The sequence below is a fragment of the Lutra lutra genome, chromosome 18, assembly GCF_902655055.1.
Source record: "Lutra lutra chromosome 18, mLutLut1.2, whole genome shotgun sequence".
Lineage (NCBI taxonomy): Eukaryota > Metazoa > Chordata > Mammalia > Carnivora > Mustelidae > Lutra > Lutra lutra.
Window position 1 is genome coordinate 10,023,332 of NC_062295.1, and position 27,809 is coordinate 10,051,140.

Genomic DNA, 27,809 nt, shown 5'->3' on the forward strand with positions numbered 1-27,809 from the left:
TCCCTGGCGAGCTGGGCAGCCCTCTTCCTAGCAGCAGGAAATAAACAAGCCCTCCTTGCCATCAGCACTGCTATCTCACTAAGAATAGCGGCTGTTCATTGAGTGCTAACTACATGCCAGGCGAGGTGCCAAGGACTTTGCCTGCGTGCTCACTTCATCCCCCAGCATCCTGGTGGCCGAGCAGTTATCATCCCTTTCTCACCTCCTGCCGCTGTGCCTGTCCCCGTCTTAGATCTTGAACCCTCGAGCTCCTTCTTGCCTGCGGGCTTTGCTTACACAGTTCCTCCTGGAATACTGCATCGTCCCACTGTCCCGCGGCAGGGTCTTTCCCATCTGGCCAGCCTCAGCTTCAGTTCTGCCTCCTCAGAGAACCTTTTCCCAACTACCCACATCAGCGCCCCACCCTTCCCCGCCAGCCCCCCATTCTGGGCTTTCCTGGCCCCTTCGTAGTATCCGCTGTAGTTGTTTGTTGAAGCGTGTCAGGGGGAGGGGGAGCCACTGAAGGATTTCAAGCACGGAGTGACAAGCTCTGTGTTCTGGAGAACTTCTGTGTTCTGGAGACCTTCCTGCCGTGTGGAAGATGGCTTGATAGGGGGTAAGTAGGAAGACCCTTGCCGGAGCGTGCGTGGAATATCTGTACCCGGTGCCAACAGGTTTGGGTTCGCGCAGTGCCATCCAGTCCTGTGAGAGCATCATTAGCGGACCTGGCGAAGTGGGCTCTGACCAGAGACAGCGTCTTGCAGAAAAGACAGACATATGTATAGGGAACTGTTCTCTTTGGTGTCGTGATCCTGTAATCCCGCCGTGGGCAAGGCCCCATCCCCAAAGTGGTCAGCAGGCAGTCCACAGGTCTCAGGCCGCCTGAGACGAGATAGGTGTTTGGTGATGATGACAGTCACAGTGACAGCAATAATAATAAAGCCCTATCTGCAACTTGGAGTCCATATGCTCCCCAGCAAGGGGAGCCTGGTCTCTCCCTTTATCTCAGATTTCCCTGTGGCAACAGCTGATGGGAGCCAGCTGGAGGCCGGCCCTTATGTGGGGCATGTGAGCCCCAGGTCACCGGCCTACCTTGCTTCTCTCATTTCCTAGCTCCTGAAGCCTTTTGAATTTGTCACCCATGAAGCTGAGGGTAGACTCCCTGGAGGGGATGATTTTTCATGTGAGCTTTCAAGAAATAAGTAGAGAAGAAAGGGAGGCATGTTCCAGTTAGGAGACAAACACTGGCAGAGGAGCAGAAGCATGAGAAGTTAATGGGTTCAGGTGTGTGTTGGATTCTTTATGTCCCGGTGCTCCAGCCCATTACCGAGGCAGCATCAGGGTCCAGCAATGACTTTGGCCTTGGTTGAGGTCAAGGTGAGCGAGGTGCAACAGTAGTTGGACCCTGGGTCATGTGCTTTCTCAACACCTTGGACCTGCCCCTTCATGTTACCTCTAGGATATCCAGCTTTGGAGAACTGATGAACAAGCATTCAGGGGAGTAGAGCATACTGGCAATGGTCAAGAACCTGAGGAGTGTGAGTTCTTAGGAGAAAGGCCCTTAAAGTATAATGAGGTACATGGAAAGTTTCATTAAATCCCAGATAAGTGTTCTTTTCCAGATAGATGTAACTTTATTACTTTTTTTAAATTTCACAAATCCATTTGGGTATTTATGATACAAGAAGTCTTGGGACTGCTGAGGCAAATGAGATGTGAGATGTGTTCCTTACTCTCAGGGAATGCACAATCTAGTAGGGCATCTGGCAGATCACCCCATCCCTCATTAGGTGCTTGAGGAAGGTTAAATCAGGATTCTGTGAGAGCACAGGGAGGAGTATATCATCTAGGATGCTTTCCCCTACAAATTTTAAAAACCAGAATCCAATTATTTTTACTTTTAAAAAAGAATTAACTGGCTTGTATAACTGAGAAGTTTAAATCTGACTTCAGGAGTGGCTGGATCCAGGAGTTCAGTGACATCATAAGATGTCATTATCTCAGGCAGTCTCTTTATCCTTTGCTCGCTTACTCACCTCTTATTTGCCTGCCTGTCCATTTTTCTTTCCACTTACCATTTTTCCTGAGCTGGCTGCGTTCTCAGAGATGGATCAAGGGGTGGAATCCGTTCCATCCCAACCTCATGGTCTGAGAATGGGAAAGGTTGATTGCTCCGTGGAGGATGGTAGTGCTGTCACCATCAGAAAAGAGAACGGGGTGCTGAGTAGGAGAAACAAGGGGAGCCAGCCTGGGCTGTGGCGAGGGGGAGAAGGGAAGGAGAGATACCAGAGAAACCTAAGGAGGGAGGTAACACCTGAACTGAGGGCAGAGCCGGATCCAAACTCTTGTGTGAGACGGGGAATTCTAGACAAAGGAGACAGCCCTTTGGGGGCCAGAGTTTGTGGAGCAGCTCTACCTCCTCAGGCCCATGATGCCTCCTGAGAAACGGTAGGCCCTGCATGCTGTGGGCGCACGTGGCACAGTGTGTGGTCTGTGAGGGACGTGCTCAGAAGAGCCAGGTAGGGACAGTTACCTCTCTTGCTGGGCTGAGGCGTTCAGATTCTCATTCCAAAAGCAAGTTACTTGGTTTTTTGGTTTGTTTTTAAAAAAAATGGTTTTGCCATTTTTTAAAAAGCCCACTGGGGAAGGAGTATGGAGGATAAATACCAGTAGGAGAGACTGGCCCCAAGGGCTACACACCTACCAGAGGGACGTCATTCACTCTGTCATCCATTCATCCTGCAAGTGTTCCTTGAATGTCTCCTGTGTACCAGCCACTGAGCAGACAGCAGGGAGCTAAGTGGGTCAGGTCCTGTTTGCATAGCGCTCCCAGTCTGTGACTGTGGTGGGTGGCTGGTGGAGCAGACGATGTGCACGTAAGCTGACAACCAGCCAATTTCTAACAGTGTCGACGAATGTAAACTAGGGAAGAGAGTTGACTCGAGATCTGTCCTGGATGGGTGACCCCGATCACAGGAGGTTTCAGCTTATGAGGTGAAATTAAGAAAAAAAATTTTTTTTTTCTCCATGCCACCAACCAAAGTAAAAGTATTCAGCTCCCTTTGAAAGACATGGGTAAAGACAGAGAGGTGGTGGGTTTTCAGCGCCATGAACCATCATTTGTGCTTGACCTTCTGCCGCTTGATGTTCGAAAATGGCTTTGTGTGCTGGGTAATGGATCTGTAGTTGGTTTTGGACAGGTGCATAAATCTTTGAGGGAAGTTAGAAGAATGGGCTGGCCAGGCGGACCTGGCATCCTGCTTCATCTTCATTTCCACCTTTAACTTCTCCCCCACCCTCTCCCTCTGTTCTCTCCTCCCTCCCACGGCAGGAAATCCCCCACAAGAAGCACAAACCGCACTCTGGCATAAGCATTTTTCAAACGAGAGCAACAAATAAGAATGGTTTTGCTATCTGGGGCCTTCCCCTCAGTAATTCCATTAGTGTTCAAGCAGGTCTGGAGAGCCGTAAATCAGGCCTTTCACCATCCACTTCAGGGACTCTGCCAGATGCCTCAGATGCATTGATTTTGGAAATAATTGGACATAACTATTTTCCCTTTGCCAATGGGTTAGGCTTCACGGCTATGCTACAGGTGACTGGTGGGTATGCCAATAATGCCGGCACCTAAGCAGAGCAAAAATGTCTGCATCTTTTCCAGATTCTCAAACAACGTGGTGAATTATCTCCTCCCAGGGATCCCCAAGGTGTGTTGAGGCCACATTCCAAGTCACTGGTCAGCACCACGGACAGCTCCACCACGGCTGCCCTTTGTCTGACGGTTTCCTGGTCTGGATGCAGATGGGAATCTCTGGGTTTCAACAGAATGAGCCTCTCAGAGCACACCCCAGACCTGGTGAACTAAAATCTATGGGCAAAGCCCTGGAATCTGTGTTTTTGAAGAATTCTTGGATAATGCTGACAGCTGGTTTGCATACCAGTGACTGGTGGCACTAACCCCAGGCCCAGGAAGAGGAAATGACTTGCTTGGTGAGGTATTCAGAGAGCCAGGACTTGAGCTCTAATGAGTGTACTTCTTCATGATCTCTGCAGGCTCATTTCCTCTCAGTCTTGTCCTGCTAGGCAGAGGAGCGAAGAACACGGGTGGAGGTTTTTATGAGTTGGTCCTGGGCTTTCCAGCCCAAATCTAGCTTGAAATTAACAATATCAAACAGGACCTCAAAGGCTTGTAAATTTCTGTCTGTCTGTTCTTTCCCAAGGTCTTCCCACTTCAAGTGTGGTTTGGACAGGCCCAGGAGCCTCACCTGAGAGCTTGTTAGAAATGGAGATGCTCAGCCCCTCCCCTCGCCTCTGCCATCCTTCTGAATCAAATTCTGCGTGCTCCACATGAGTTGTACACATGTGAAATGTCAAGACGTGCTCTTCTATGTGCTTTTTGTGTTCCTCTCTAAGTGGATGGAACAATACGCTTCCCCCTCTCCTCCTTGTGCTCACCCTGATCCCCTCCAGGGGCCAACGTGGATGCTCAGGCTGTCAGGTAGTCAGGCTTTGAGCTGCACCTGTGGGTGGACAGAGTCACCGTGTGTTAATTTGGTCCATCAGGGTGTGACCCTGTCTAGGCTCAACCTCCCAGGCTGCAGCAGGACATGCCCCAGCAGCCAGCTGGCTCAGTCCCTTGTGGCTTTCTTTGCTTCCCATCTGATACTTAATTCTGTTTATTCAGTTCATGCAAGCTGTGTTTAAGATGGTGAGGAAAAACAGATGTGGGTCCTGCCCTCAGGGAACTTTTGGTTTAGCAGAGACAGACAAATCAACCGAAAGTAACCTTCGAGGGGGGCCCAGTTTCCAAGTAAGCACAGTTTCTATGTAAGCCCCGAAGCTGTAACACAGAGGACTTGACACAGGGAAGGAATCCAGGTAGGGACGTTGAGACTGATAGGGGGAGACTGTGCAGAAGCTGGTGCAGAAGGGGTGTTCTGGGCCAAGGCAGGCCTGCGGTCAGCTCCACACTGCATATCCAGCCAGAGGCTCACTCGCTTGCTCTCCCTGCTTCCTGGGGCCTTTCATCTCGTTCACATGGAAAGGTGTTCCTTCTCGGTGCCAACTCAGAGTCTGCTTTGTCTCCAGGCTCAGGACTGCCTCTCACCCAGGCAGAGCACAGGTTCCGTACAGATGTGCAAGGTTTGGAAGGGAGACCTCTAGCTCAAAATCAAGGCTGACTTTGCTTCCCTTTGCCTCCTCTGGGCACTTACCTCGTTTGGGACTCTGGGGTGTGTCAGGAGGTGGGGGGCTGGAGTGAGAGGCAGTGAAGGACGGCAGGGATCCTGGGGTTAGTGTACTTGGGTTTGAGTCCTGATGCCAGGGTATGGTGGCCTGTCACGTCGCTGTGCCTTGGTGCCCTCCTATGTGCATATTCTGGCATCTTTCCCAGGAGCTTGCTGTAAGGATTCAGTGAGGAAATGCAGGGAACAGGCTAAGAATGCAGCCTGTCTACAGTGAGCGCTCAGAAGCCACTGGCGGTGGGAGGAGGCCATTTCCTGGACCACACTTCCCTGTGAACGCCACCCCACCTCCTCCAGCTTCCTCCCCTCCCCACAGTGGGCAGTGCGCCGTCCTCAGTCCCACATAACAGCCCAGAGGGGCCTGCTTGAGAGCTCAGCCTGATGCAGCTCTCAAGTTCCTATTCCAGGGTCTCGGGGTGAGCCCTGGGGGTCGCTGAACAAGAATTGCACGTTCTTGCTGCATCTTGTAATTCATGGCCTTCAAACATGAATTTCGGCCGCAGTCTGCGACAGTCGTCCTAGAAGGTGTGACTTTGCCCCCACTAAACGTCAGTCTGCTTTTCTTCGTATCCCATGACAGTCACCACAGATGGCTCCACATATCCTCAGAGGAGATCTGGCGCATTTGGGGTGGTGTGGCCGTGGGCGCCGGCTAGCCCCAAAGCTCATCACTGCCTTGAAATTACAGTCACGATAAGACCTGCCACTGGGTCTTGTTATCTGAAGCGTCTGCAGAGAGAAGCATGTATTGCTTCATCATCATTTTGATAACTGTGCTTAAATATAAGTGCTTTTCTGTCTGATCGTGTGTAGCTCGTTTCATGCATTTAAAAATGCAGCTCTGATTAGGAGATGATAGCCTTCAGCAAGATCACACAGAGAACCCTGCCAGCGCCCCTCCCGGGGGTCCCCTTTTGCCCCATGTCACATGGCTCCCTGCCCTGGCCGGGAGCTACTGTGCACCACTGCTGTTTTTGGCTGCCTTGCTCTTTCCAGACTTTTTTTTCTCCCTATTCCCCCTCTGCCGAGTTCCTTTTTTTGTGAAGCAGATGCTAGATAAATAATTAATAGGGTGGGAAAACTTACTGGAAATAACTCAGCTCGTGTTTATTTCTAAGCAGCAGAGTTCAGGTGTATTCCAGGTCGGGAAAGTGTCTCCAGCTGAAGGCAGCTGCTGGGACGTTGAAGGGAGACCTCTGCCAGCGGGAGGGAGAGGATTTTCAGAAGAGCCTATGCCCTGGGAAAGATGGGGTATTGGGCAGGGAGGTGCCAGGCTGGGAAGCCCAGCGAGTTGGGGAGTGGTCTGTGACCTGAACAGTGAGTGGAGGATGCCACGGAAGAATTAAAATTTGAGTGGAAGAACAGACCCAAAATGCTCCCACACTGGCAGAGTTCTGAGAGGAATTGGATTTATGTGACTGCAAAGAGCAGGGATGGACAGCAGCTTCAGGCATGGCTGGCTCCAGGGCTCACAGTCCCATCAGAGCTTGATCTCTCCCTCCTTCCCTTCCTCCTTGGCTTTCCTCCCACAGGATGGGCTTTTTTTCACAGGACAGAGCCTCTGCCAGTCCCAGGTTTCTGTCACCCTGACAAGCTCCAGAAGAAAGCCCTGCCTTTCCCAGCAGTTGCAGTGGACGTCTGAGAGTAGATTTCACTGTTCTGCCAGAGTCATGCACCCTTCTGTTTTCATGCTGTTGTTTGAAACAGCTGTCATCTACTTCCTGTGTCTGTAGACTGGCCTAGTCTGGAAATTTCCTGTAAGTGGATTCTTCCACTGTGTGGTCTTCCGTGACCTCACAAAAGCATGCTGTTTCCAAGGTTCATCCGTGCTGTAGTCTGTATCCAAACTACATTCCTTTTTTATTGCCAAGAACCGTCCCATTATACAGGCAGACCACGTGTTGTTGGCCTGTTGGTCTGTTGACGAGCCTTTGGGTTGTTGCCACTCTTCTCCGCCGTCCTGCCCTGGACATTTGTGTGCAGTCTTCCGCGTGGACACACACTTCTCCTTTTCTTCCAGTTCATTCTTTTGTCTGATCTCATCCCATCTAGGAGTGAAGTGTCGGGTCATGGGGTAACTCTTATGTAGCATTTTGAAGTACTGTTTGTTTTCCACAGTAGCTGCCCCATTTTCTAGTCCCATCAGCCAGGTATGAGGAGTCTGATTTGACCACATCTGGTTACTGCCTCTGTGTGTGTGTGTGTGTGTGTGTGTGTGTGATTACAGCCACCGTAGTGGGTGTGAAGTGCTGTCACATGGTGGTTTTCATTTTTTGTTTCCCTAATGACAAACGATGCTGATTGAACATATTTTCATGTGTTGATTCAGATCCTTTGTCCATTTTAAAACTGGGTTGTCTTTTTATTGTTGAGTTGTAACCATCTTTTTTTTTTTTTTTTTCTATTCTGGATACAACACAAGTCCCTTATCAAACAGATGATTAACAAATATTTTTTCTCATTCCCTGCATTGTCTTTTCACTTTCACGATGATGTCCTTTGTAGAAGCAGAGTTTTTAACATGGATAAAGTCCATTGTACATATTTTTTCTTCGGTTCCTTATGCTTTCTGATGTTGTATACGAGAAAGCTTTGCCGAATACAGGGTCGCTGAAATGTATTCCTGTTTTCTTCTAACCGTTTTACAGTTTCTATGCTTAGATTGAGTTCTGGGATGCATATGGAGGTAGTTTTTCTGTATGTTATGGAAGAAGAGGTCTGATTTCCCTTTGTACATGTACACTCTTTGTTGAAAAGGCTGCTCTTTCCCCACTGAATTATCCTGGTGGAAAATCCAGTTGTCCATCAGTGTGAGAGCCTATTTCTGGACTTGAAATTCTTTACCATTGATCTAAATATCTACCCTTAGGCCAGTGCCCTTCTGTCTTAGTTACAGTAGCTGTTGCGGTAGGTTTTAGAATTGGGAAGTGAGTCTTTCACCTTGGCTCTTTTTTCAAGCTTAGTTTGGAGTTTTAGGATATGAGTTTTAGGATAAGGTTGTAAATCATGTTTAAAAAAAAAACAACCCACCAGCAACTGAGATTTTGATAAGGCATTACATTGAATTGTAGGTCAATTTCAGAAATATTATCATTTTTATAATACCTTCCCTCTTAAAAATGTTTTTCCATTTTTTTTTTTAGATCAGCTCTAATTCTTTTAACAATACTTAGTAGTTTTTAGAGTTTTGTGCTGTCCATATGTTCATTCTTGAGCCGCTTTCTGTGGCCACGGGAATGGAACATTCCAGAAGGGGGCCTGACTCATGCGTCTGCTTCTGCAGCTGCAGGGAGTAGCCTCTCCCCAACTTTATGGACTGAAAACGGAGAATGGAGATTTTTGAAGGGATTAATATAGTGCTCCTAATAGCGGCACAGAGGAATTGGCTCCTGGGCAAGCAAGAATATGAAAGAAATTGTCTGTCTTAACATCTTCCAATCAAGCCTTTAGGAAAGGCGTCAAAAGGGATGTAGAGGCACCAGAGCCATGGTTTAGAAGGCTCTAGTCCACTTGGTTGCCCCATAAAAGAAGAGATAAAAAGAATTCCCTGAGGTCTGCAGCATCTTAGGTTACGGGAGTGGGATCGTAGAATCTCATTATTACCAAAGGCAGCACATGAGGGATTTCCGGCAAGGCCGGTTTGGGAACGTCAGGTCTGGTCGGTGAATGGAGGTAGCAGAGGCTTAGCTGGGGAAGTGGGATCTCTCTGCCTGGACGACCAGGACTGACCACACCCCCTCCCACCCAACCCACCACCTTCACTGGAACCCCATGCCTCAGGAGCCTATCCTGGGGCCTCCTTAATGCAGCCCGTGTCCGTTCCTTCTCCTCTTCAGTTTTGTGTTCTCTGTTTGCAAAGCTGTGGAAAAGCCAGTACCATGTCTTGTGTGCGTCTCAGCTGGTGGAGATGATGACTGTTGGAGGCCCACAGGTGGTGTTCAGAGTGAAATGACCTGGCCAAGGGGTAACGATGATGAGAACAGTAGCCCAGACTGAGTGTGTACTCTGGGCTGGCGCCACAGCCACTGCTGCGATCCATCCTGTAGGGACTATAAATGAAGTCACTTTCCCAAGGCCCCAGCTCTAGTAAGTGATAGAGCTGGGCTTCACCCAGGCGGTCTGACTCCCCAGCCCCGTCTCTTTGACAGTCAAAGTGTCTAGCACAGTGCCTGGCACACAGCGAGTCGTCAGCAAGTGTCAGCTGCCGTTTGCAGTTGGAGAAGACTTGACCATGTCAAGTAGCTGGTACTCGGCCCCGTTGTCCCAGGTCTGCACAACCAGTGACCGGTGCGGGATGGAGTCCTCTGCCTCACCCATTTCTCCACAGGTTAGTTAGGGTAGAACTAGCCGCTGCCACAAATTTACACCCCAGACTTGTAGTTTGCTGCTTGTTGATGTTGTCGTTGGATGTTTGTGGTCAGTTAAGTGGCTTATGTGTGAGCCGAAGCCCTTTATGTCCTGAGCGTCCGCCATCCCTTAGGGCAGAGGTCAGCAAATCTTTTATGTAAAGAACCTGATGGTGAATATGTCTGTCTTTACAGACCATACGGTCTCAGCGGCAACTACTCCTTTCTGTCACTGTGGCGTGAAAGCAGCTGGACGACCCATTAACAAATGGGCGTGGCTGAGTGCCAATAAAACTTTATCCACAAGAACTGGGGGACCAGCGATGTCAGGCTGGGTTTGGCCCTGGGGCCTTGGAACACTGTTCACTGAGGGGGAGAGAGGGAAGGAAAGAGCGTGAAAGAGACACTCCACTTCTCAAATGCCTCAGCCTGGAAATGCAGCCTCATGTCTTAAATTTGACCGGGAAGATGGAGTCTTGCTGAGATGCAGGAGGGTCTCGGAAACAGAGCCTTTGCCTGGAGCCTTTCCCTGTAGTCCGGGAACACGTCTGCTCCCTGGGAGGGGACCATGCATGTGGGTGTCAGCCTGCGGGGTCTCTGCCACATGCCCTCGAGGTGCCATCCTGTGGTGCCATGAGTGGACTGGGAGTGTCCCTGGGCCCAGGTTTGAGGTTGGCCTATTTGCTCCAAGTAGCTTGACATTTTTTAAGCTATTTCGCATCACCCACTCACTTGCTGACTGGAGATGGGAGCTCTTTTTGTAGAATGGCCCCTTGGACATCAGCTGCCTCAGCAACTGAGGTGTGTTCCGTGTGATCTGGTGGAAGGAATTCCAGGCTAGCGATCAGAAGGAGTAACCATGCTGGGTTTTCGGTTCTTCCTCTCTCAGGCTGGGGTGGGGGTGGGCATCACAGTTGGATTCCGTTCATTTTGGCAGTGGCACCTCCATGGGACTGGAGAGCATAGTGGGATCTATGGACGCTGAAGTCAGGGGCCAGGGTTTGACTTGTGGCTCCATTGTCCAAAGGATGTTTGACCTTGTGCAAGTTTTTTGCCTCCGTACCTCAATTTCCTCATCTATAAAATGGATAAAGGCCCAAAGACAGCTGCCACTCTCTTACAGATGAACCTGTGAAGACCCCTAGTTGGGACATGTCTTGACTCTAGCTCCATTGGACTCTTATTTGACTCTGATTTTATTTTTACTTTCCTTCCTACAGAAAAACTCCAGGGTCCGTGGACAGGGTAGATAAGTTCGAGTAAGAACTTGAAAATAGTCTCTTTATTTTCCTGCTTAATCTTATCCATTTGGGTTTTTTTGATATTGTGATATAATAGCAAATAGATGTTTAGTCTTTGTCCTTGGTTCCTGGCACAGAGGCCCTAAAACCCTTGGAATTTCCCAATGGGGTGAGAGGAGAATCTTTTGGATACACTCTGGGACTAAGTCTTGGCTCCTAATCCCGGAGCTTCTAAGACCCTTGCAGTCTCCTGAGACTGATGAGCTGAGTGGTGGCTGGGGTCCCAGATGGCTTCAGGATGGGGCTATTCTCCAGAAGGGCCAAGACACGATTAGAGGGTTGGAATGTTCAGCCCTAACCCCTGACGTCTGAGGAGGGAGAAGGGCTGGAGATTAAGTTCAGTCACCAACGGCCAGTGACATACTCAGTCATTCCTCTATAATGGAATCTCCCTAAAAATTCTAAACTATGAGACTCAGAAAGCTTCAGGGTGGGTGAACACGTTGCGGTCCTGGGAGGGTGGGGTTGCCTAGGGCAGGGCCCCTCCCTCTCACATCTTCTCTTCCATTTAGCTCTTTTTGAATTGTATGCTTTATGATAAACCAGTGATGTTAGGTAAACTGGTTTCCTGAGTTCAGTGAGCCATTTTGGCAAATTATGGAACCTGAGGGACGGATCATGGGAACCCTGATGGATAGCCAGTCGGTCTGAGTATAGGAGGCTCGGACATGGGATTGGCATCAGACCTGAGGGCAGACACAGGGGACAGAGCCCTTAACCTGTGTGGTCCAATGCTGACTTCTGGCAGTTAGTGTCAGAACTGAGCTGAATTGCGGGACAACTGGGTAGTGTCTGGAAGGCTGGAGAGTGCTTATCAGTGTGGGAAGAAATCCTTGCACACTCGGCATCAGAAGCATTGTAGATAACCACAGTTCAGGCTTGTGTTAAACTCAGGTGTCCTAAAAGGTAGGTCTCCTGTCCTCGGTCGTCCCTCCGGTGCCCAGTGTGGCGTCAGGCACACTGCAGAGGCTTTCTGAGTTGAGTGGAATTTTTATCAGCTTCTCCTGTGTAACCTGGGGACAGTGAGGGACAGCAGAGTAGCCGGGCCTGGACATTGGATGGACCAAGCTCACATGAGCATGGACAAGTTAACTCATGTCTCCAGGTCTCAGTGGCCCTGGCTGTCCAAGGGAGATCCACCCCCTGGCTGGGAAGGGTGTTTCTGAGGATTCGGTGAAATGCCACATTCTGAACACTTGGCCTCCGGTGGGTCTGCTTACTGTTGAGTGTGTAACACTGACGGTTGAGGGTGGGAGTCACGGGAGGGGAGCCCTGTGATAGCCCCAGCCTCAGCCCTGCTCTGGTGGTTGAGCTGGGCCCTGCCCCCGCTCCCAGGGCTCCTGGAGTGTTTGTGCAGAAATTCGCTGCGTCTGGAGAAGCCTGGAGCTGGCCCCTTGCGTGAGCCTGGCTTGATGGACTCTGATTGGGGGTAAGGGGATGAGCCCGTCTTGCGGAGATCTGTTTTTGATGACCTGTTGACTTTTTCCTGTTGTTTTTGGATGGCTTGCAGATCTATTTCCTTTGGTCTGCAGCGTGATATTCAAGCATTGGAATTAGCTACCGGCTGATTTGGGAATTGAGAGATTGCTGCCTTCATTATGCTTCCCTTTGCCCATCCAGCCGTTTCAGCCCATGCCACTAGCTGCTGGGAGTGGATACTCATCACAGAGGCTACAATTAAGACAGAGATGGTCACGCATAACGCCACCACCACTGCTGTTAAAACCTTGGAGCATCTCGAAACCAGAGCCCATGTGGCCATCACACTTGCAACAGACCATGACGTGACCCAGAGTGTTGGAAGGGCACTCGCTTGCTGGTCACAAGGGAGTGGCTGTGTGCATGGGCCATGTGTCAGCCTGGCATCACCTGGCCAGTCCGGGGCTGGCACAGCCATGGGGTTGCATGGAGGAGTGGGGATGGGAGTAGAGTGGGGCCTAGGCGGTGCCTCCCATGGGAAGCGAAGACCGGAACATAAGGGACAGGAGAGAGGACTCTGAATTTCCAGTTGGAGTGTTATAGCTCCGGCTCCGCGTCTGCAGCTTCTGGACTTGGAGCTGCTTCAGGGCAGAGCACTTGTGGACCCAAGGTTCTGCTTGGGTCTTTGAGTCTGATGGAGGGAAGTCCTGGCAGCCAACAGGGGCAGACACAAAAATACTGCTGCTCCCCTTTCTGTGTTCCGTCCTTGGACCTTGGGTACAAAAAAAGCAGGTTAGCGCTGTTCTTCAGCCCCGACAAACTGACCCCATCGGTCACCCCAAGCCCTCCAGCCCTGTGTCGCTCATCTCTTTTCCCGTCCGCCTCCCCTTCCCCTGCCTGTCACAGGCTCCTGGGTTTGGCTGGAGCTGCAAATAGGTTTGTTTCCTTCTACACTGTGTTGTGTTGCTGTGTGTATTTTGCATTTATTTCCATGGTGCTGTACTCTAGTCTCTGTTCCTTTACTTTGCATACTCAGTGTCCCATGGGGTCGTGTCCGTCTGTGTCTCTGTAACTGCTAGTTGTAATTTCGGGTGTGCCTCACCACATCTCACTCCTCCTCTCCCCCAGAGGAGCCCCCAAGTGGCTCCTGACTCCAGAACCTTGCAGCAATGAATCTCCTTGTCCGTGATCCCGACGGTCCCGCGTGAGCATTTCTCTGGACTAGACGCTCAGGATGGAATGGCTTGGTTGTGTCCTCTACCATATGTAATTCGACCAGATATTGCCAGATTGCTCAAAAAGAGAGCCCTTCTACAGGCGGGAGGGAGCAGAAGGGGGCTCCGCCGTAAAAAGGAAATTCGTTGTGTGGTGAGTGTGCGCTGTGCACAGAGAGCAGCCCCAATTTCTGCTTTACAGGCACGACCTCACTGGGTCACACAGTGATCTGCCATTCTCCGTATCTGCAGCCGCAGAAGCCGCGGGCCACGGGCAGCTAGTGCCGCGCTTGCGACCCCGCCGCTAAGCGGTGGCTAGAGCTGAGCCCGGCTCTGAGGGACTCTTGGGAACACATCGTGCCGCTTGCCTAGAGTCCCAGGTCCTGCATGGTGACTAGCGTAACATAAATAATAATAATAATAATAATAATAATAGCAGCATCCCGGGTCCTCGGGCTGGCTGCTGTGAATCGAGGAGGTGCTCTAAGAAGTTAAGGAGGGTCTGATGAGCTCATATGCGTCACGTTGCGGCTTTGTGGCCTGCTCCTTATTTTTACAAATCTCTTTCAGCATCTTAAAATCTGAGATCTCACGTAAAAATCTAGGTGGTCTGGCCGTGGGGGCCAGCTTCTGCACCAGGCGAAAGGGTTAGAGACGCGCTGCCCCTTCCCAGCTGGCCTGTCAACGCCGCCCTCCAGTGGCTCCTGTTACCTGTGGCCCGCATGTCGCTGCTGTTGGTAAAAGAGACATTTCTGTGGGTGGGCGATGCCCTGTCTTTCCCCTCGGAGCTCTTCCCGATAAATGCACGAACCAGCCTTGCACCCTGCGGTTGTGAATCCTGACAGGCAGGGGTGGCCTCGTGCTTCTGAGCTGAACTCGGACACGGGTGGCTGCGAAGCCCAGCTCCGTCTCTCACCGGCGGGTCCCCGTAGGAAAGGCACTTCATCTCATAGAGCCTCCATTTTCCGATCTGCCCAATGGGGCTGTGAGGGCCCGGTTCCTAAAGCCCTTGAGGGGCGCACTAAGGTTACGCAAGCAGACGTCTCAGCCAGCTTCAGCTGGCCCGTGCTGAGCTCTCAGGAAGTTGTTGTTGTTACCGTTGCTGTGAGAAGGGCAGAGGATGTGGCTGGGGCCTGTGTGGGTTTACTGTTGCTTCTCTGAGAGAGGGAGTGGCTTTCTTTCTGGAATTGGCAGTCAGGCGCTGGCGTGGGCACGCCTCCTGCGGGTAGCATTGGGGTTTGCTGGCCCTTCTATCGCTCGGTGTCACCCACCGACAGCGTGTGAGTGCGGACAGATAGCCTCCTCGCTGCACCTGCTGGGCTCCCCCTGGAGCTGCCCAGCCCTGGGATCTGCCTCTCCGTTTAACGTAAGGTCTCGCCACGACAGGGCTTACTTACCACAGCCCCTCTCAGCCATGTGAGCGGGGGCAGGAGGGTCTCTGGGACCCAGGGGAGGATCGAGCTTGCATTTGGTATGGGTGCTAAGCCTTGGCCTTCTCCATGAACAAAGCCATGGAAAGGATCAGGTCCGAGAGGTCCTCTTTGGTCCGTCCTTTCCCACCATAAGCAGTATTTCACCCCGGGGCCGCCAGAACGCAGCCTTGGGCTGCCGACAAAGTCGTAAATCTGCCTGTACCTCGTGCTGGAAGTCCTGACTCAGATATGGTGGGGCGGGGTGAGGGAGAGGGGGGCGCATCAGGCCCTTGGCCTTTCCGTGTGGGTGGCAGCATACACTGTTGGTGGGGTCGGAGGACCTGGTTCGAATCCCAGCCGTGTAATTCACTGAATCCAGGAGCTTGGGCATGGCTCTTCATCCCCCCTGCTCCTGATTGCTCATTTGAGATGGGCACATGATAGAACCTACCTCGGAAGCTCGATTTGAGGGTGAACCAGGTAACGGGTACAGAGGACTGACCCCAGAGCGGCCCAGAGGATGCGCGGAGAGGCCTGCTGTGATGTGTTTTATCTGCTGCGCAGACATTTGTAGTTTCTTAAGAGTTCGTGTTACCTGTCAGGCCAAGTTCACGGTTTCCTTTGCCTTCCCTATGTGAAAATTCTTCACAAAATGGGGGAGGGGCAATTTAGGACAGTAGCAATGTAGTGCAAAGACAGAGAGTACAGATTCTAAATTCCGGCACTCCATGCTTTGAGTGGCTTTGGGAAAGGAAATGACCCTGAAGGTCCCCAGTCCCCACCTCTGCCGTGGGGCTCGGCCCTTCGGTGGTGTCTGCGAGCTCCCAGCTGTACATGGGCCCAGCTCCCTGCCTCTGAGACCTGATGCTTTCCTTCTCCTTCAGGTAGATCTGGTTGAAAATACTGCCAGGTGGTTGGGAGCCGGGCTCTGGCATTGGACAACCCAGGTCCAGATCCCAGTATCACTGCTTTCCAGGTGTTGCCTTTGGGCATGGCGAGTGACATCTCTTGGTTCAGTTTTTACCTGTATAAGGGGTGATGATGATGGCAGTGACCCCACCTCGCCACATGCCCGTGAGGACCGAGCACATGCCTGGTGCTCCTGCCATCTGATGACCCTGGGCTCCTTGTTGCTCTCCCTCAGCCTTCCACTTCCTCTCCTCCCCAGGCCAGAGCAGCAGAGGCCAATTTCCCTGGAAGCTGGGGAGAACAGTGTGGGATGGGTACCAAGTACGGAAGGGCCTCCTGGGCGCAAACACTAAAATAAGCCAAATAATGAAAAGGCACCGGGAGATGTAAGGGTCACAGGAGGTAACGGAGTGACAGATGAGCTCGTGCCCTTTGCTCTCTGAAGGCGGACCCTGCTACGGAGCCCGGAAGTGTTGAAAGGCCTGCGGTAACGCAGGATCCCACGGGTCTTCGCTGCATTGATTTTGGAGGCTACCGGACCGTCATGCGTGTTCCCTTCAACCCAAGCTGAGTCGCCTCCATCTGGGGCTGGGCGTCCGCTGTCCGCTGTGCCATGGAGAAGCCCCGTCAACTGCGGGGAGTAACGTGGGATGAGATTACTTAGGGAAGTCTCTGTCTTCTCTAATTAGTCTCGTTGCTCGGAATGAAAGGAGCTACCGCCTGCCTAGAGCAGGGGTTCTCACGTGTCCGCCCAGGAAGGAAGCTGAGGGCTCCTCAGACCTGCCCACTGCCTTTGCGAGTGAGAGCACTGAGGCTCGGATGGGACCCGGCTTTCCCAGGAACACACACAGGGTGGGCAGCAGCAGCAGACCAGGCCCCAGCCCGTGGCCTCTCATCTGCACCCAAACCAGGTAGCACTGGACGGCTGTAGGCTGAGGTGAAGAAACTGGTCTGGTGTCACCTCATCGCTGGAGAGGTCTGGACACTAATTTTTCATGCCCGTTAACTTGGAGGATTTGCCATGCCCCTTCCTCTAGAGCTCATGCCAACTCCGTGCTGTGGGGGGATGGGGATGTGGGGGGAAGGGGTCCTCTCTGAGAACAGCAGGGTCTGCAGAACAAATCCATTCAGAAGTACAGGCTGGAGAAAAGGTAGAGCAGAGCTTACCCAAAAGGCAACCCAGAATCCTACGAGAATCGAGCTGGGGGTACCTCTACGTGTGGGTAGATTTGGCATCTGGTAATATCCCCACCAGGGCCCCAGGAGCCTGTCCTTCCGGATAACCTAGGGGGCAGCTCTCACGAGTGGCCACTGCCTACTCTTCCAGGAGTAAGATCTGCATTTTAACAAGGACTCGGAAACCCCAGCTAAGTGGTTCGGGGCCTGGGCTCTAGAGTGAGCCACGAGATCGGCCTCAACTCCGCTTCCAGACTGCTCATCACCAGCTCTGTGAGTGCAGGCAAACTCCTCAGTGTTTCTGTGCCTCAGTTTCCCTAGCTGTGAAGTAGGAGAGGAGCAGAAGGGACCACAGAGGGAAGAGTGTTCAAGCAGCATCCGTTCAGTCAGGGAGCACTTACCAAGCACCTGCTGGATGCCAGGCACTGTCGCCAGGCATCAGGGACATATACGGTCATCACTGCGAAAAGTAAAGGGGTAGGGAGGGCGGCAGAGTGGACCGGAGGGTCTCTTGTTGGAGCAGAAGGGACTCCGGGCAGAAGTGGGGAGACAGGAGTGTCGTGAATCATGCAGGTATCTGGAGGGAGGGCATTCCAGACCGAAGCAGCAAGTGCAAAGGCTCGGGGACCGAAGCCGTCCGCCTCCCTTCTGTCCAGCTCCCTCAGCCCTGCTCACCATCCCCCAGGCCCACTCTCCCAGTGCCTCCCCGCACCACCGTCTGCAGAAATCCTGCTCACCACCCCCTGCACCCCAGACCAAAGCCCATCGTGCCTCCTGCTAACGCGCTCCCACACTGGCCTGGCTGCAGGGGCCGCTTTACACTAGAAGCCCTGGGCATGGTCTGCCCTAGAGCTTCGTTGGTGATGTGCCTGCCTGTCATCCACTCCCAGACCGAGAGCTGGTGCTGTGATTTGTCATTGGTCTCAGGCACCCAGCACGGCACCTGGCCCAGCAGCGTCCTGGAAACGTGGCCTCCTCTGGGGCAGCCCTCATGGTGCCTTCCTCTGGAACCTATACCCACAGGCCCCAGTGCAGCCTGGCATCCCAGGAGTGCAGATGGCGAAGGGACTCTACCCTGGTGCCTGCTGGCTCCTTGGGTCCGTGAGCGACATGTGTAACGTACACGATTCCCTGGGCTCCGTAATGTCAGAGGGGGAAACCGTGACCTCCGAACGGTCACTTCTGTTTCTTGGTTTACTCTGTCCTTCCCCGTTGATGACCGACTACGTGCTTGGTAAAGGGGGACGGGCTAAGCCGCTGGGGTGAAATCATGACAGGACTTTGCTTCCCTTGTCCCTTCAGAAGGGCAGTGACTTTGGCTCCTGAATTCAGGGGTATTTGTAGAGACCTAGGGCGTGAAATTCTCACTAAGGGCCCTTTAGAGACCCAGCTCAGCCTTCCTCTCCCGCCCCTCCCCAAACTCTGCAGACAGTCCCCCCTCCTCTCCCTCCTCCCTTCACACGCGGCGCATTCCAGCTGTGAGCACCCAAGAGAAAAGCTTGTCCCGTGAGACCTGTTGAAACCAGCCAGTCACTCGTCCAGCTGCCCAGCCCTAAGTGTGCACCTTTATTATTTCCCCGCGTTAATTAAGTGAAGATCTTTGAGCAGCTTTGCCAGAATTACCCCATCAGAAGTTTAGACAAGGGGCTCGGTGGTGTTTGGGAAGTGGACAAGGGTCCATCGTGCCTGACAATTCATTGCTCTCAGACGCCTCCGTGGAGAGTGTTGGAAGCGCCAATTGCCGTAATTGTCTCTCCTGGCTTCCCAGTTTGCGATTACATAACGGTCTCCCTGGAAACAAGGGCTCAGGCATCACACCCGTGAGGGAGCACGGCTCGCGGAGCTCACCAGTGTGCAGCATGCGTGCGGTGTGGGGCGGCCTGTCCCCATGTCCCCGGAGGGCGGGCCAGGGCCTGCGGCTGAGATCAGTGGCATCCGTGCCTCGCAGCTGACCCATCCGGGAAGGAGGAAAGGCTGGTTTTCAGTGCTCCGAGACAAAGCAGAGAGACAGGGCCCGAACAGAGCTCTTACACTCAGGAGTCCGAACTCCTTCTCTGTCTTAGGGAAGGAACAGCCGATTGCGTCTCCTGCTTAAAAATACCCATTGCCCCGAGGGCAGAGTCCACGTTCTCTGAATGACCTCCCCGGTGTGCCCCCGCCAGCTGCGCCTGCTCTGCTCCTGCCTCTGGGCTCCCTCCAGCCGTGGCCCTTATGCCTCCCGGCCCTTCCCTGAGCAGCGCCTCCCTCCCCGTCTCAGAGCCGGGGGACGCAGGCACTGGCCCAGGCTGCAGGCTCCGTCGCCGTGAGTGTGTGGGCCCTGGCCCTTTAGCCTCTGCCTCCGCTTCCTCCCACGCAAGTGCCTCAGTGGGCTTCTGAGACTGCAGTGAAACCGTGCCCAAGTGTGCGCAGCCTGGGGCCCGGGGAGGAGTGGCTCCCTGCATGTGCGGAGCGCCAGCCTCTGGGGAAGCCCCCCGGGCCCCACAGGAGACCCGGTGCACCTATCACAGTGACTGCCTCACTGACCTCTTCCAGCCGACTGGAAACCCCATGAGGTCAGGACCCAGGCCTTGTCTCCCTGGGTATTCACGGTGCCTGGCTCACAGTAGGCCCCGAGCAGTCTGTTGAATGAATGAATGAACCAGGAAGCAGCTGGATCATTGAATCAGGAAGCGAATGAGTCCAGCCCACCTACATGTCTGACCGAGAACTCAAGTGCATTTGCTTCCCTTTGCCCGTGGCAGCCTGGGCCACGCCACCAGCACTCTTGCCTGGGAGACCACAGCAGCCTCCCCGCTGGCCTCCCTGCCTCTAGATCTCCCCTCCCCTCTCTCCTCCGGCCTTACCTTTGAAGCTACCTGTCCCAGGGGCCTTCCTTTCCCCACCACCACCAAGTCCGTCTTCCTCCTGTCTGTCCCACACCCAGCTCTCCTGTAGCACTTACCGTGACGGATTCATGTACCCACTTCTGGTGTCCTTCCTCTGCCAGCCTGGAAGCTTCTCAAGGGCAGGGGCCGCGTCTGTTCACCAGTGTACATTCTTTCAAGGCACACTGCCTTGGACACGGGCAGGTCTGCAGCAGATTGCCAGGAAGCGTGCCCGGTGGGAATCCGCAGAATTAGCAGGAGGACCTCTAACAGCACATGGTGGAAATCTGGAAGCCTCTGGCTTTCGGCAGAGAAATTAATTTCTCATTCAGCTAATACCCAGTGCAGGCGAGGAGTGTGGGGGAAGGTGTCTTCCTCTCCAGTGGCTCTCCTGCCTTCCTGTAGAACCACTGCACTCCCAGAGGAAGGGAAGAGAAGGGAAAGGGGAGGGTCACAGGGTCCGTGCATTCTCCTGGCAAGGCCTGGATGTGGTTGGCTCATGTGGCGTCTGCCAAGCCTGGCCTGGGGCTCCCACCTCACAAGGATGCTGGGAAGCTCATCCTCCTTGTTCCCAGGGAGAAGAAATGGGGCGGGTGAGCCAGTCTGCTCAGAATTGGGCATGGGAGGGGATCTCATAGCCAGGGTCCTCCTGCTGGGCTCTGTGGGGGTCTAATCAATGTTCCAGAATTCTCCGGCCAGGGACAGTGTGACAGGTCACCTGACTCTGCAGTTGCTGTCCTTCGAAAAGGGCCTGAGCAGTTTGCCGCTCCTGATGGAAGCAACCTCCTATTTATTTTATAAAACACCATGATGTTCTTCGATGAGAATGAAAAGGAACTCAGAATTACAGAGTCACCTCTGCCCACCAGCAGGCAGCTCGCAGGAAGGCCCGGCCCCCTGTCAGCGGGGTAGGGGCTGGGTGGGTCTGGGGCTGAGCGTTTGTTCTAGGAAGCACACCTCACGGTCTGGTTTACAGTATTGCATCATTTGTAAAGCTGCTCTTTTTTGTTTTTTAAGATTTTTATTTATTTACCTTAGAGAGTGAGCATGAGCAGGAGAAGAGGGAGAGGGCCAAGCAGCCTGGGCTCCCCACGTTGCCCAGCTCAGTGTCCTGAACCCAAGATGATGCCCTGAACTGAAGTCAAGACTTGGTTCTCGGCCAGCCAAGCCACCCGGGCGCCCCCTCACGGTTGCTGTTCCTGATGTGACGGCGCCTTTATGTTCCTGAGGCTCGAAACAAAATTCCCCTTTTCTGGAGGGAAGAAAATACAACCATCCCGGGAGCCCTGGGTGTTCTTTCCCGAAGTGAGACCTGACCCCCCGCACTACTAGTGGCCCTAGACGCCAAGTGACGGTAGCATTGCGACGGGAATGCCGCAGAAACGACAGCGGGGCCACGGCCGCGAGGGCTCACAAGCAGCCCCTGGACAGGTCCGGCAGGTTCCCTGAGCTCGGCTTCCATCCACTGCGGCTGTTTCTTGTGACATGTTTAGGCTGCAGCCTGGAGCCCAAACAGTGAACTCAGAAATACCTCGGCCCTTTCAGCACTGACCCGACCCTGTGGGGCAGGCTCCCAGCTGGGACACCCGTCTCCTCCCGGGCACCCCATGTGACAAGTGGGGTCTCTGAAGGACCAGCTCCCTGTCCTTGTGCATTTTATTACCTGTCTTCCGCTTGCCGCCCGAGGCCATGTGGAGCCGGCCTCCCCTCCTCCATCCCACTCCTCTCAGGGGTCTTTCTCTTCTCCTGTTGGACTTGGCCACAGCCTTCAAACCATCTGCCTGGTGCCCTGCCTTTCCTCCCCTGAATTCGTCCCCTGCATTTATTCAGTCTTGCAGTAGGTGTTTATGGGGTCTCTTGTGATCTCCAGGCACTGCGTTAGACTCTGATGATACCGGGGGGAAACTAGACAGGGAATGACCCGCCTCTCTGGGACTCAGAATCGATGAGGGGACATGGGGGAGCAAAAGGCACGTGATGAGCCGGCGAGACCATTCCAGGCAGCGGTGAGGACGGCAGAGAAGAGAACCAGGCATCGCTAGCTAGTGTGTCTTGGAGGGCTTCATGGAGGTGGTGGCAGAAGAGCAGAGACCAACATTGTGAGGTACTCCAGGCCAAGGGAACAGCTCTGGAAAGGTCAGAAGGCTCCAGGAGGGTGTGTGTGTGATGCGGGGGTGGGGGCAGACAGGTTGACAGTGTTGGGTGGGTGCTGGAGGGGGAGCGGGGAGACGTGAAGTGAGGTTGGCAGGGCATGCTGTGGCGACATTGTGCTGTTCCCTCTGAGCCATGCTAACGGTTTAGCTGCGCGTGTTGGGGGATGGATAGAGTTTACCATTGTAGAATTCTGAGCTAGGACAGTGTTGTGACCGTTGAAGGCTGCCTGTAGCCTGTGTCCCCCAGAGCGGTCTCCCTAGATGCCTGTGAGATCACGCGTCTCCTGCATCCGTCCTCCGGCGGCTTCCTTCTGCGATGGTCTGCAAGGCTGTGCACGACCCACCCCGACCGCCGCTAGTCTGCTCTCGCTCAGTCGGCTGAGCCCAGCTGCGGGGCCTGCCCTCTGCCGCCCGCCCCACCTCCTGCCTTTGTCCTTCGCATCTGCTCTTCCCTCTCCGTGGCTTGTCTGTTCCCCACCTGAGGGTACCCACCTAGACCCTCTGACGGACGTGTCTTTTCTCCAAGAGATGCCAAAGGACTGTTTTCAGGAGTGACTTCCTCTGACTCCAGCCCTCTCTCCGTCCCTCTTGCAAACTTCCCTCGAGCTTCACTGAGCCCCCGTGGATCACAGCTTCGTAGCACTTGCCGCCTGCCTCGACACCCACCGTCTGCCTGCCGGTCGTCACCCCGTCCACACAGAAATGCCTTGAGGGAAAACATCCTGGTGGAAACCCACAAATCTTCATCTCTCGCCGCCCAGCCAGTGACGTTCGTTACCTGGGGCTTAGCCCAGGTTATCACGGATGAGGTGGGCTCCATCCTTAGCCCCACTTTACGGATGAGAAGCCTGAGGCTCCTCCTCCCCAGTTTAGCCACCTGACGGTGGAGCTGGTAAATGGCAACGCAGGGACGTCATCAGGTGCCATCATCCCACAGTGTGGTCTCTCGGATGGTTTCATAGGGGCCAAGGAGGCCAGGCAGGGGCTCGGACTAAGGGGGGCAACTAATGAGGGCAAGACCGCTCAGTTTTTCAGGGGATGCCGGAAATCTGGGTTTTAGGCTGAAATACCTTGGTCTTAGTATTTGGGGCCGTGCAGACCGCAGTAGCTTGTGGGAGAAGTAGGACTGTCTTCACCAGCAGGTCAGAACGCGGCTGCTCCCCGAGTGGGGGAGTCTGTTCTGGACAGTGTTGCTTTCAGCCTGCTGGAGTCACCAGCTCCCTTCTGGGATGGACCACAGCCTCTCTTTAAAATATTCTGGAAGCAGTAGGCACACTTGAAAACTGGGATCTTTTTTTTTTTTTTAATTTATTTGACAGAGAAAGACCGTAAGCAGGCAGAGAGGCAGGCAGAGAGAGAGAGAGGAGGAAGCAGGCTCTCCGCTGAGCAGAGAGCCCAATGCAGGACTCGATCCCAGGACCCCGAGATCATGACCCGAGCCGAAGGCAGTGGCCTAACCCACTGAGCCACCCAGGCGCCCCGAAAACTGGGATCTTTAAACGTGGGCTACATATGAGATCACACCAGCAAATCAGCGTTCGTTTTTTTTTTAGAGGTGCTGATGGAACTGTGGTTAAATAGGAAAATGTTCTTCGGGTTTCGGGAAGGCGTGCCACAGCCCCCTGCGGTGAGATGTCACGATGACTATAATTTACTGTAAAAGACCTCAGCAAAAAGGTAGTAGTGATGAAGTACATACAGAAAGGGGTTATGACTTTTTTATTAGAGGCTTATGGGGATTCATGATACGATTTGCTCTGCTCTTTGCCATATTTGAAATTTCCATAATAAATTAAGAATGAAATGACAGACGGGGAAAAAAGGCCATCTCCCACAGAGAGCTCTGAGCTCCTCCTGCCCCACTGCAGCCTCTGCAGGGACTCTGGGTGCCGGCACCCCCGAATCAGAGACCCGCAGGACAGTGTGGCCCCGAGGCACTGAGGTGACATGGTGACGGGCTTCCTTGTCATCGCATGGTCACCAGCTTCTGCTAGTGCTGACCCCGAGTGAATCCTGGTTCAGGGAAGCCTGTGGTTTGGAAGACTCGCAGCTTTTTCGTCTGTGAGTTGCAGAATGTCTTCCGGGTGGCGGGTGGCTCCCACTCTGGGCGGGTTAAGGACCCAGGACCCTGCTGGTCCACCTCCGGACTCTGAGCCCTCGGGCACGTTCCTTCCCCTTTCTCAGCTTCTGCTTCCAGCCTCAGACGGGCTGTAAGCGTGCGAGGCAAGGAGCGCACTGAGCACAGGGCATGAGTAAAGATTCCACAGATATCTTCACTCTGAATCGCTCCGGGAGAAGTTGCCCCCTTGTCAAAGCGAGATTGCTGCCGCGTCGGGTCCTCACGGGGCTGGCCGGGTTCCCAGGCAGCGGCCCTCAGGAGGAATGAGTCTGTGCAAGGGGGTCGGCTTCTCCCAGGGTGATAGCCTTTCTGCCACGTCACTGCTGCCCATGGGACCTGGGTGAGAGGAGGCTCTGAGACAAGTGAAAATGGGTGCTTTTGACCCCCAGGTGGCATCCCCCCACCTCCATTTTGAGTGTCCTCGCCCCCTGGGATCCCGTTGCCCGCCCAGCCCCACAGGCAGCACGAGGAGTCACCTCCCGTCTCCATCTCTGCGTGTTGCTTCTGGAGTGGCCTGACCCTCTGTGCGGCAGGAGGGGAGAGACCTCCATGAGCTCAGCGGGGGCCGATGGGCTCCTTTGTTGTCCTGCCTCTTGGGCTTTTGTGCCCATGAGAACTCAGGTCTCAGGAGCTCCATGGGGCGCTCACCTGGCACGTTCTCTGCCTTCCCAAGGAGGAGAGGCTCACTGCTCGGTGATGCAGGATGGCAGAGCAGCACCTGGTGGTCAGACCAGGGAGGGAGCGCAGGCCCAGGGCGCTCCCCTCCCCCCACCCTGGTGGCTGCCAGAGATCAGAGTCCCTCCTGGGGGCTCGGCAGTGGTCAGTGTTCTCACCCTCCGGAGGAGGGGAGGAGGGTCACACTGAGGCAGCTTGCGGGGGTGGCCCTGGGTGAGACCTCACTGTGGCCAGGAAAGGGGCAGTGGGGGCACTTGCCACCAGCCGCAGCTCTGTGACCCTTCCTCCCGCTGGTGCACCAGGAGGGCTGCCAGATGAAACACGGGCTGCTGGTGAGATCTGAATTTCACATAAACGATGAATAATTTCTTAGTTCGAGTATGTCCCAAATACTGCACGGGAAGTTTTATTGTGTGGTACGTAGTTGAATATTGAGAAATTATTGAGTCATGAATTATTGAATATGGAGTTATGAATACTGGAAAATTCTGCATTGTTTCTCTGAAATCCAGCTCTCACCCAGCATCCTGTAGTTTTGTTTGCGGAGTCGAGTAGCACTTAGAGACTCTGCCTGCCGTGCTCAGGGTTTGGCAGGGCTTTGTGGGCGCTCGTCTCTCAAGATCAGGGCAGGTGCTGGGCAGGTCCGTGGGTGCCTCTGAGAGCAGCCTCGTTCAGCACACTGTTGCCAAGCTCCTACTGGGGTGAGCTCTGTGCTGGTGGGGGCCGGGGGGAGTAGCCCATTCCATCTGTGGGACCTCATTCATGCCCACGCTTCCCAGACCCTCTCTACATGCCGCTCCCTTCCTCTGTCATGTAACATGAGTCAGAGTGTGTCTCCTCTGGTGTTCTCATGAGGACGGATGACCCCGTTCCCCCTCCTGCCCTCTCTCTACTCTTCCCTTACCCCCACGTGGCTCTGAGTTTCCCATCTCTCCCAGTGCTGGCCAGGGTTTCTGCGTGGTAAGCCAGGGCCCCCAGCACAGATGGGAATGAGCAGGGTGGGCTCCAGAAGTGGTGGGGACTCTCATTTCAAAATTCTTAGGGATGTCGACCTGGGGACAGTAGATCGTCACACAGGTCCAAGTCCTAGTGCCCAGCAGGCACATGTGGGAGGCCGGCGCTACAGTGCCGAGAGGCAAGAGGACTCGGGGCTGGGTTGGGGAGTGGGAGCGAGGACAGTCAGGTGCACTGAGCCCGGAGGGCTGGAGAGACTGCATGGACCTGGGGACCCGTGCCTGCCACTGGAGCCCTGTTGCCCAGCCACAGTGGGATGTGGCCCCCTGCAGCCACGTAGCCTAGTGTTGTAAGAGAAGGCACAGTTTACCAATAAAACCTTTCTTAAATAGCGGCGACTGATTCAGATTTCGGAAAATTCCCACGTTGGCAAATTAAGCACTGTCTCTGGAAGGTGGCATTTAGTGGGACGGACAATTACCTGGGCCTGTGTGGTCACAGGTATATTGGTGCATCCCACTCTGGCCTGTGACCTCTGCCAGCGACACAGCAGTGAGCGTTGGGTTCATGGTTTGGTCCCCAGGCCCCATCACCATGTGGTAGGTGCTCATGCATAACAGCCACAGTGGTAAGACTTCATTCATTCATGGGCACACCGTAGGTGGTCGTAGGGACCCGCTGGGCCCTTCTTAGTAGGAATATCATGAACACCTTCCCTGGTGCTCAGCGTGATCGCCCAGGGGAAGCCTTAGGCACCGTCTGCACGTGGCGGTCGCTCCGTACACATTAGCTTGCTGCCCGGTGGTGACTGACTGCTGGGTCTTCTTGGGCTGTTTTTGGACGGGCGAAGAGAGCACACCTGAGCATGCCGGCATGTGTGTGTTTTCTCAGGATGCCAAGTTTGTGGAGGAGCGGAGGAAGCAGCTCCAGAATTACCTGCGCAGTGTCATGAACAAGGTCATCCAGGTGGCCCCCGAGTTCGCCGCCAGCCCCAAGAAGGAGACCCTCGTGCAGCTCATGCCCTTTTTTGTGTAAGTACAGTTTGCGCGGGCCCTCCGTTGGCGCTTCCTCCTTCCCCTCCTCTGTGGCGGCCAGCGAGGTGTGTGCGTGTGCGTGTGTGTGCGTGCATGCGTGTGTGTGGGGATGTGTGTCCTCGCCACGCTGGGGCCTAGGTGCTCCCGGAGCCATGGGCCACGGTATTGCAGACTGCAGGAAGGGCTTGGAGACCGCGCGTCTGCATTCGAGTGTGGTTGAGCTGAGGTCTGCAACTAAATTAGGCCGGTGCGGTTTTCTGCTTCATGCCTTCTGATCAAAGGAGAGACTAATTTTCTCTGCAGCTCACAGAATGTTCCAGAACCAAATAGGTCCGTCGCTGTTGCTTCGGTGGGTAACGGATGCAAGGAGACATTCTCGGACTCCCACTGGCACTGATTTAAGTCATGTTAATATGAAAATAATGTAACTGTGACCTAACTTAAAATCGGGTATAAATTTCTTGTTCTTCTATCTCATGAAATTGGAAAGAAAGTGGAAGGCGTTGTTGACGTGTGAAGCACTTACTAAATCATGACGCTTCTGAATTGTCAGCACATCTGAAGCCAAAGCTTTGCTCCCAGTGGCACACGGCACGTTCTTTCCGCTCGCCCCGTGTGGCGCCCGGGTGTCCTCTTCTCCGCTCCCTCTTCTCCGCTCCCTCTTCTCCGCTCCAGTTGCTGGGAACATCTGTGCCGCACCTGGGGGCAGGCGGTCGTCACGTGGCATCACTGGCTGATTACCGATGAGTCTGCTCTGTGCTGTTAAGTCTGTCTTTAGCCTGACCCGCTTACACCCTGGGATCGGGACCGAGGTGACGGAGCAGACTGGTTTTTCGTTGAGCCTTCAGATTCTATAGAACATAATCATATCGTTTCTAGAACATTAGCATCATATGGAAACACGAGATGGAAAATCCCGTATGGCAAACCTGTGGATCCCTTAGTTGAGAAGCGCTGGTCTGGGTCTGTGTGATGGGTCGGGGTAAATCAGAGTTTCTTTGTAGTCTAGCT

The 27,809-nt window shown here is 53.8% G+C and overlaps 1 protein-coding gene across 2 annotated transcripts in view; it reads left to right on the forward strand.

Moving 5' to 3' along the window:
• SNX29 (sorting nexin 29) overlaps positions 1 to 27,809 on the forward strand; it is a 479,895-nt gene that overhangs the window by 412,478 nt on the left and 39,608 nt on the right. For both annotated transcript variants that reach the window (XM_047712611.1, XM_047712612.1), the window contains exon 20: positions 26,656 to 26,795. In XM_047712611.1, coding sequence (XP_047568567.1) covers positions 26,656 to 26,795 — 140 coding nt within the window. The remainder of the gene's footprint in view (positions 1 to 26,655; positions 26,796 to 27,809) is intronic.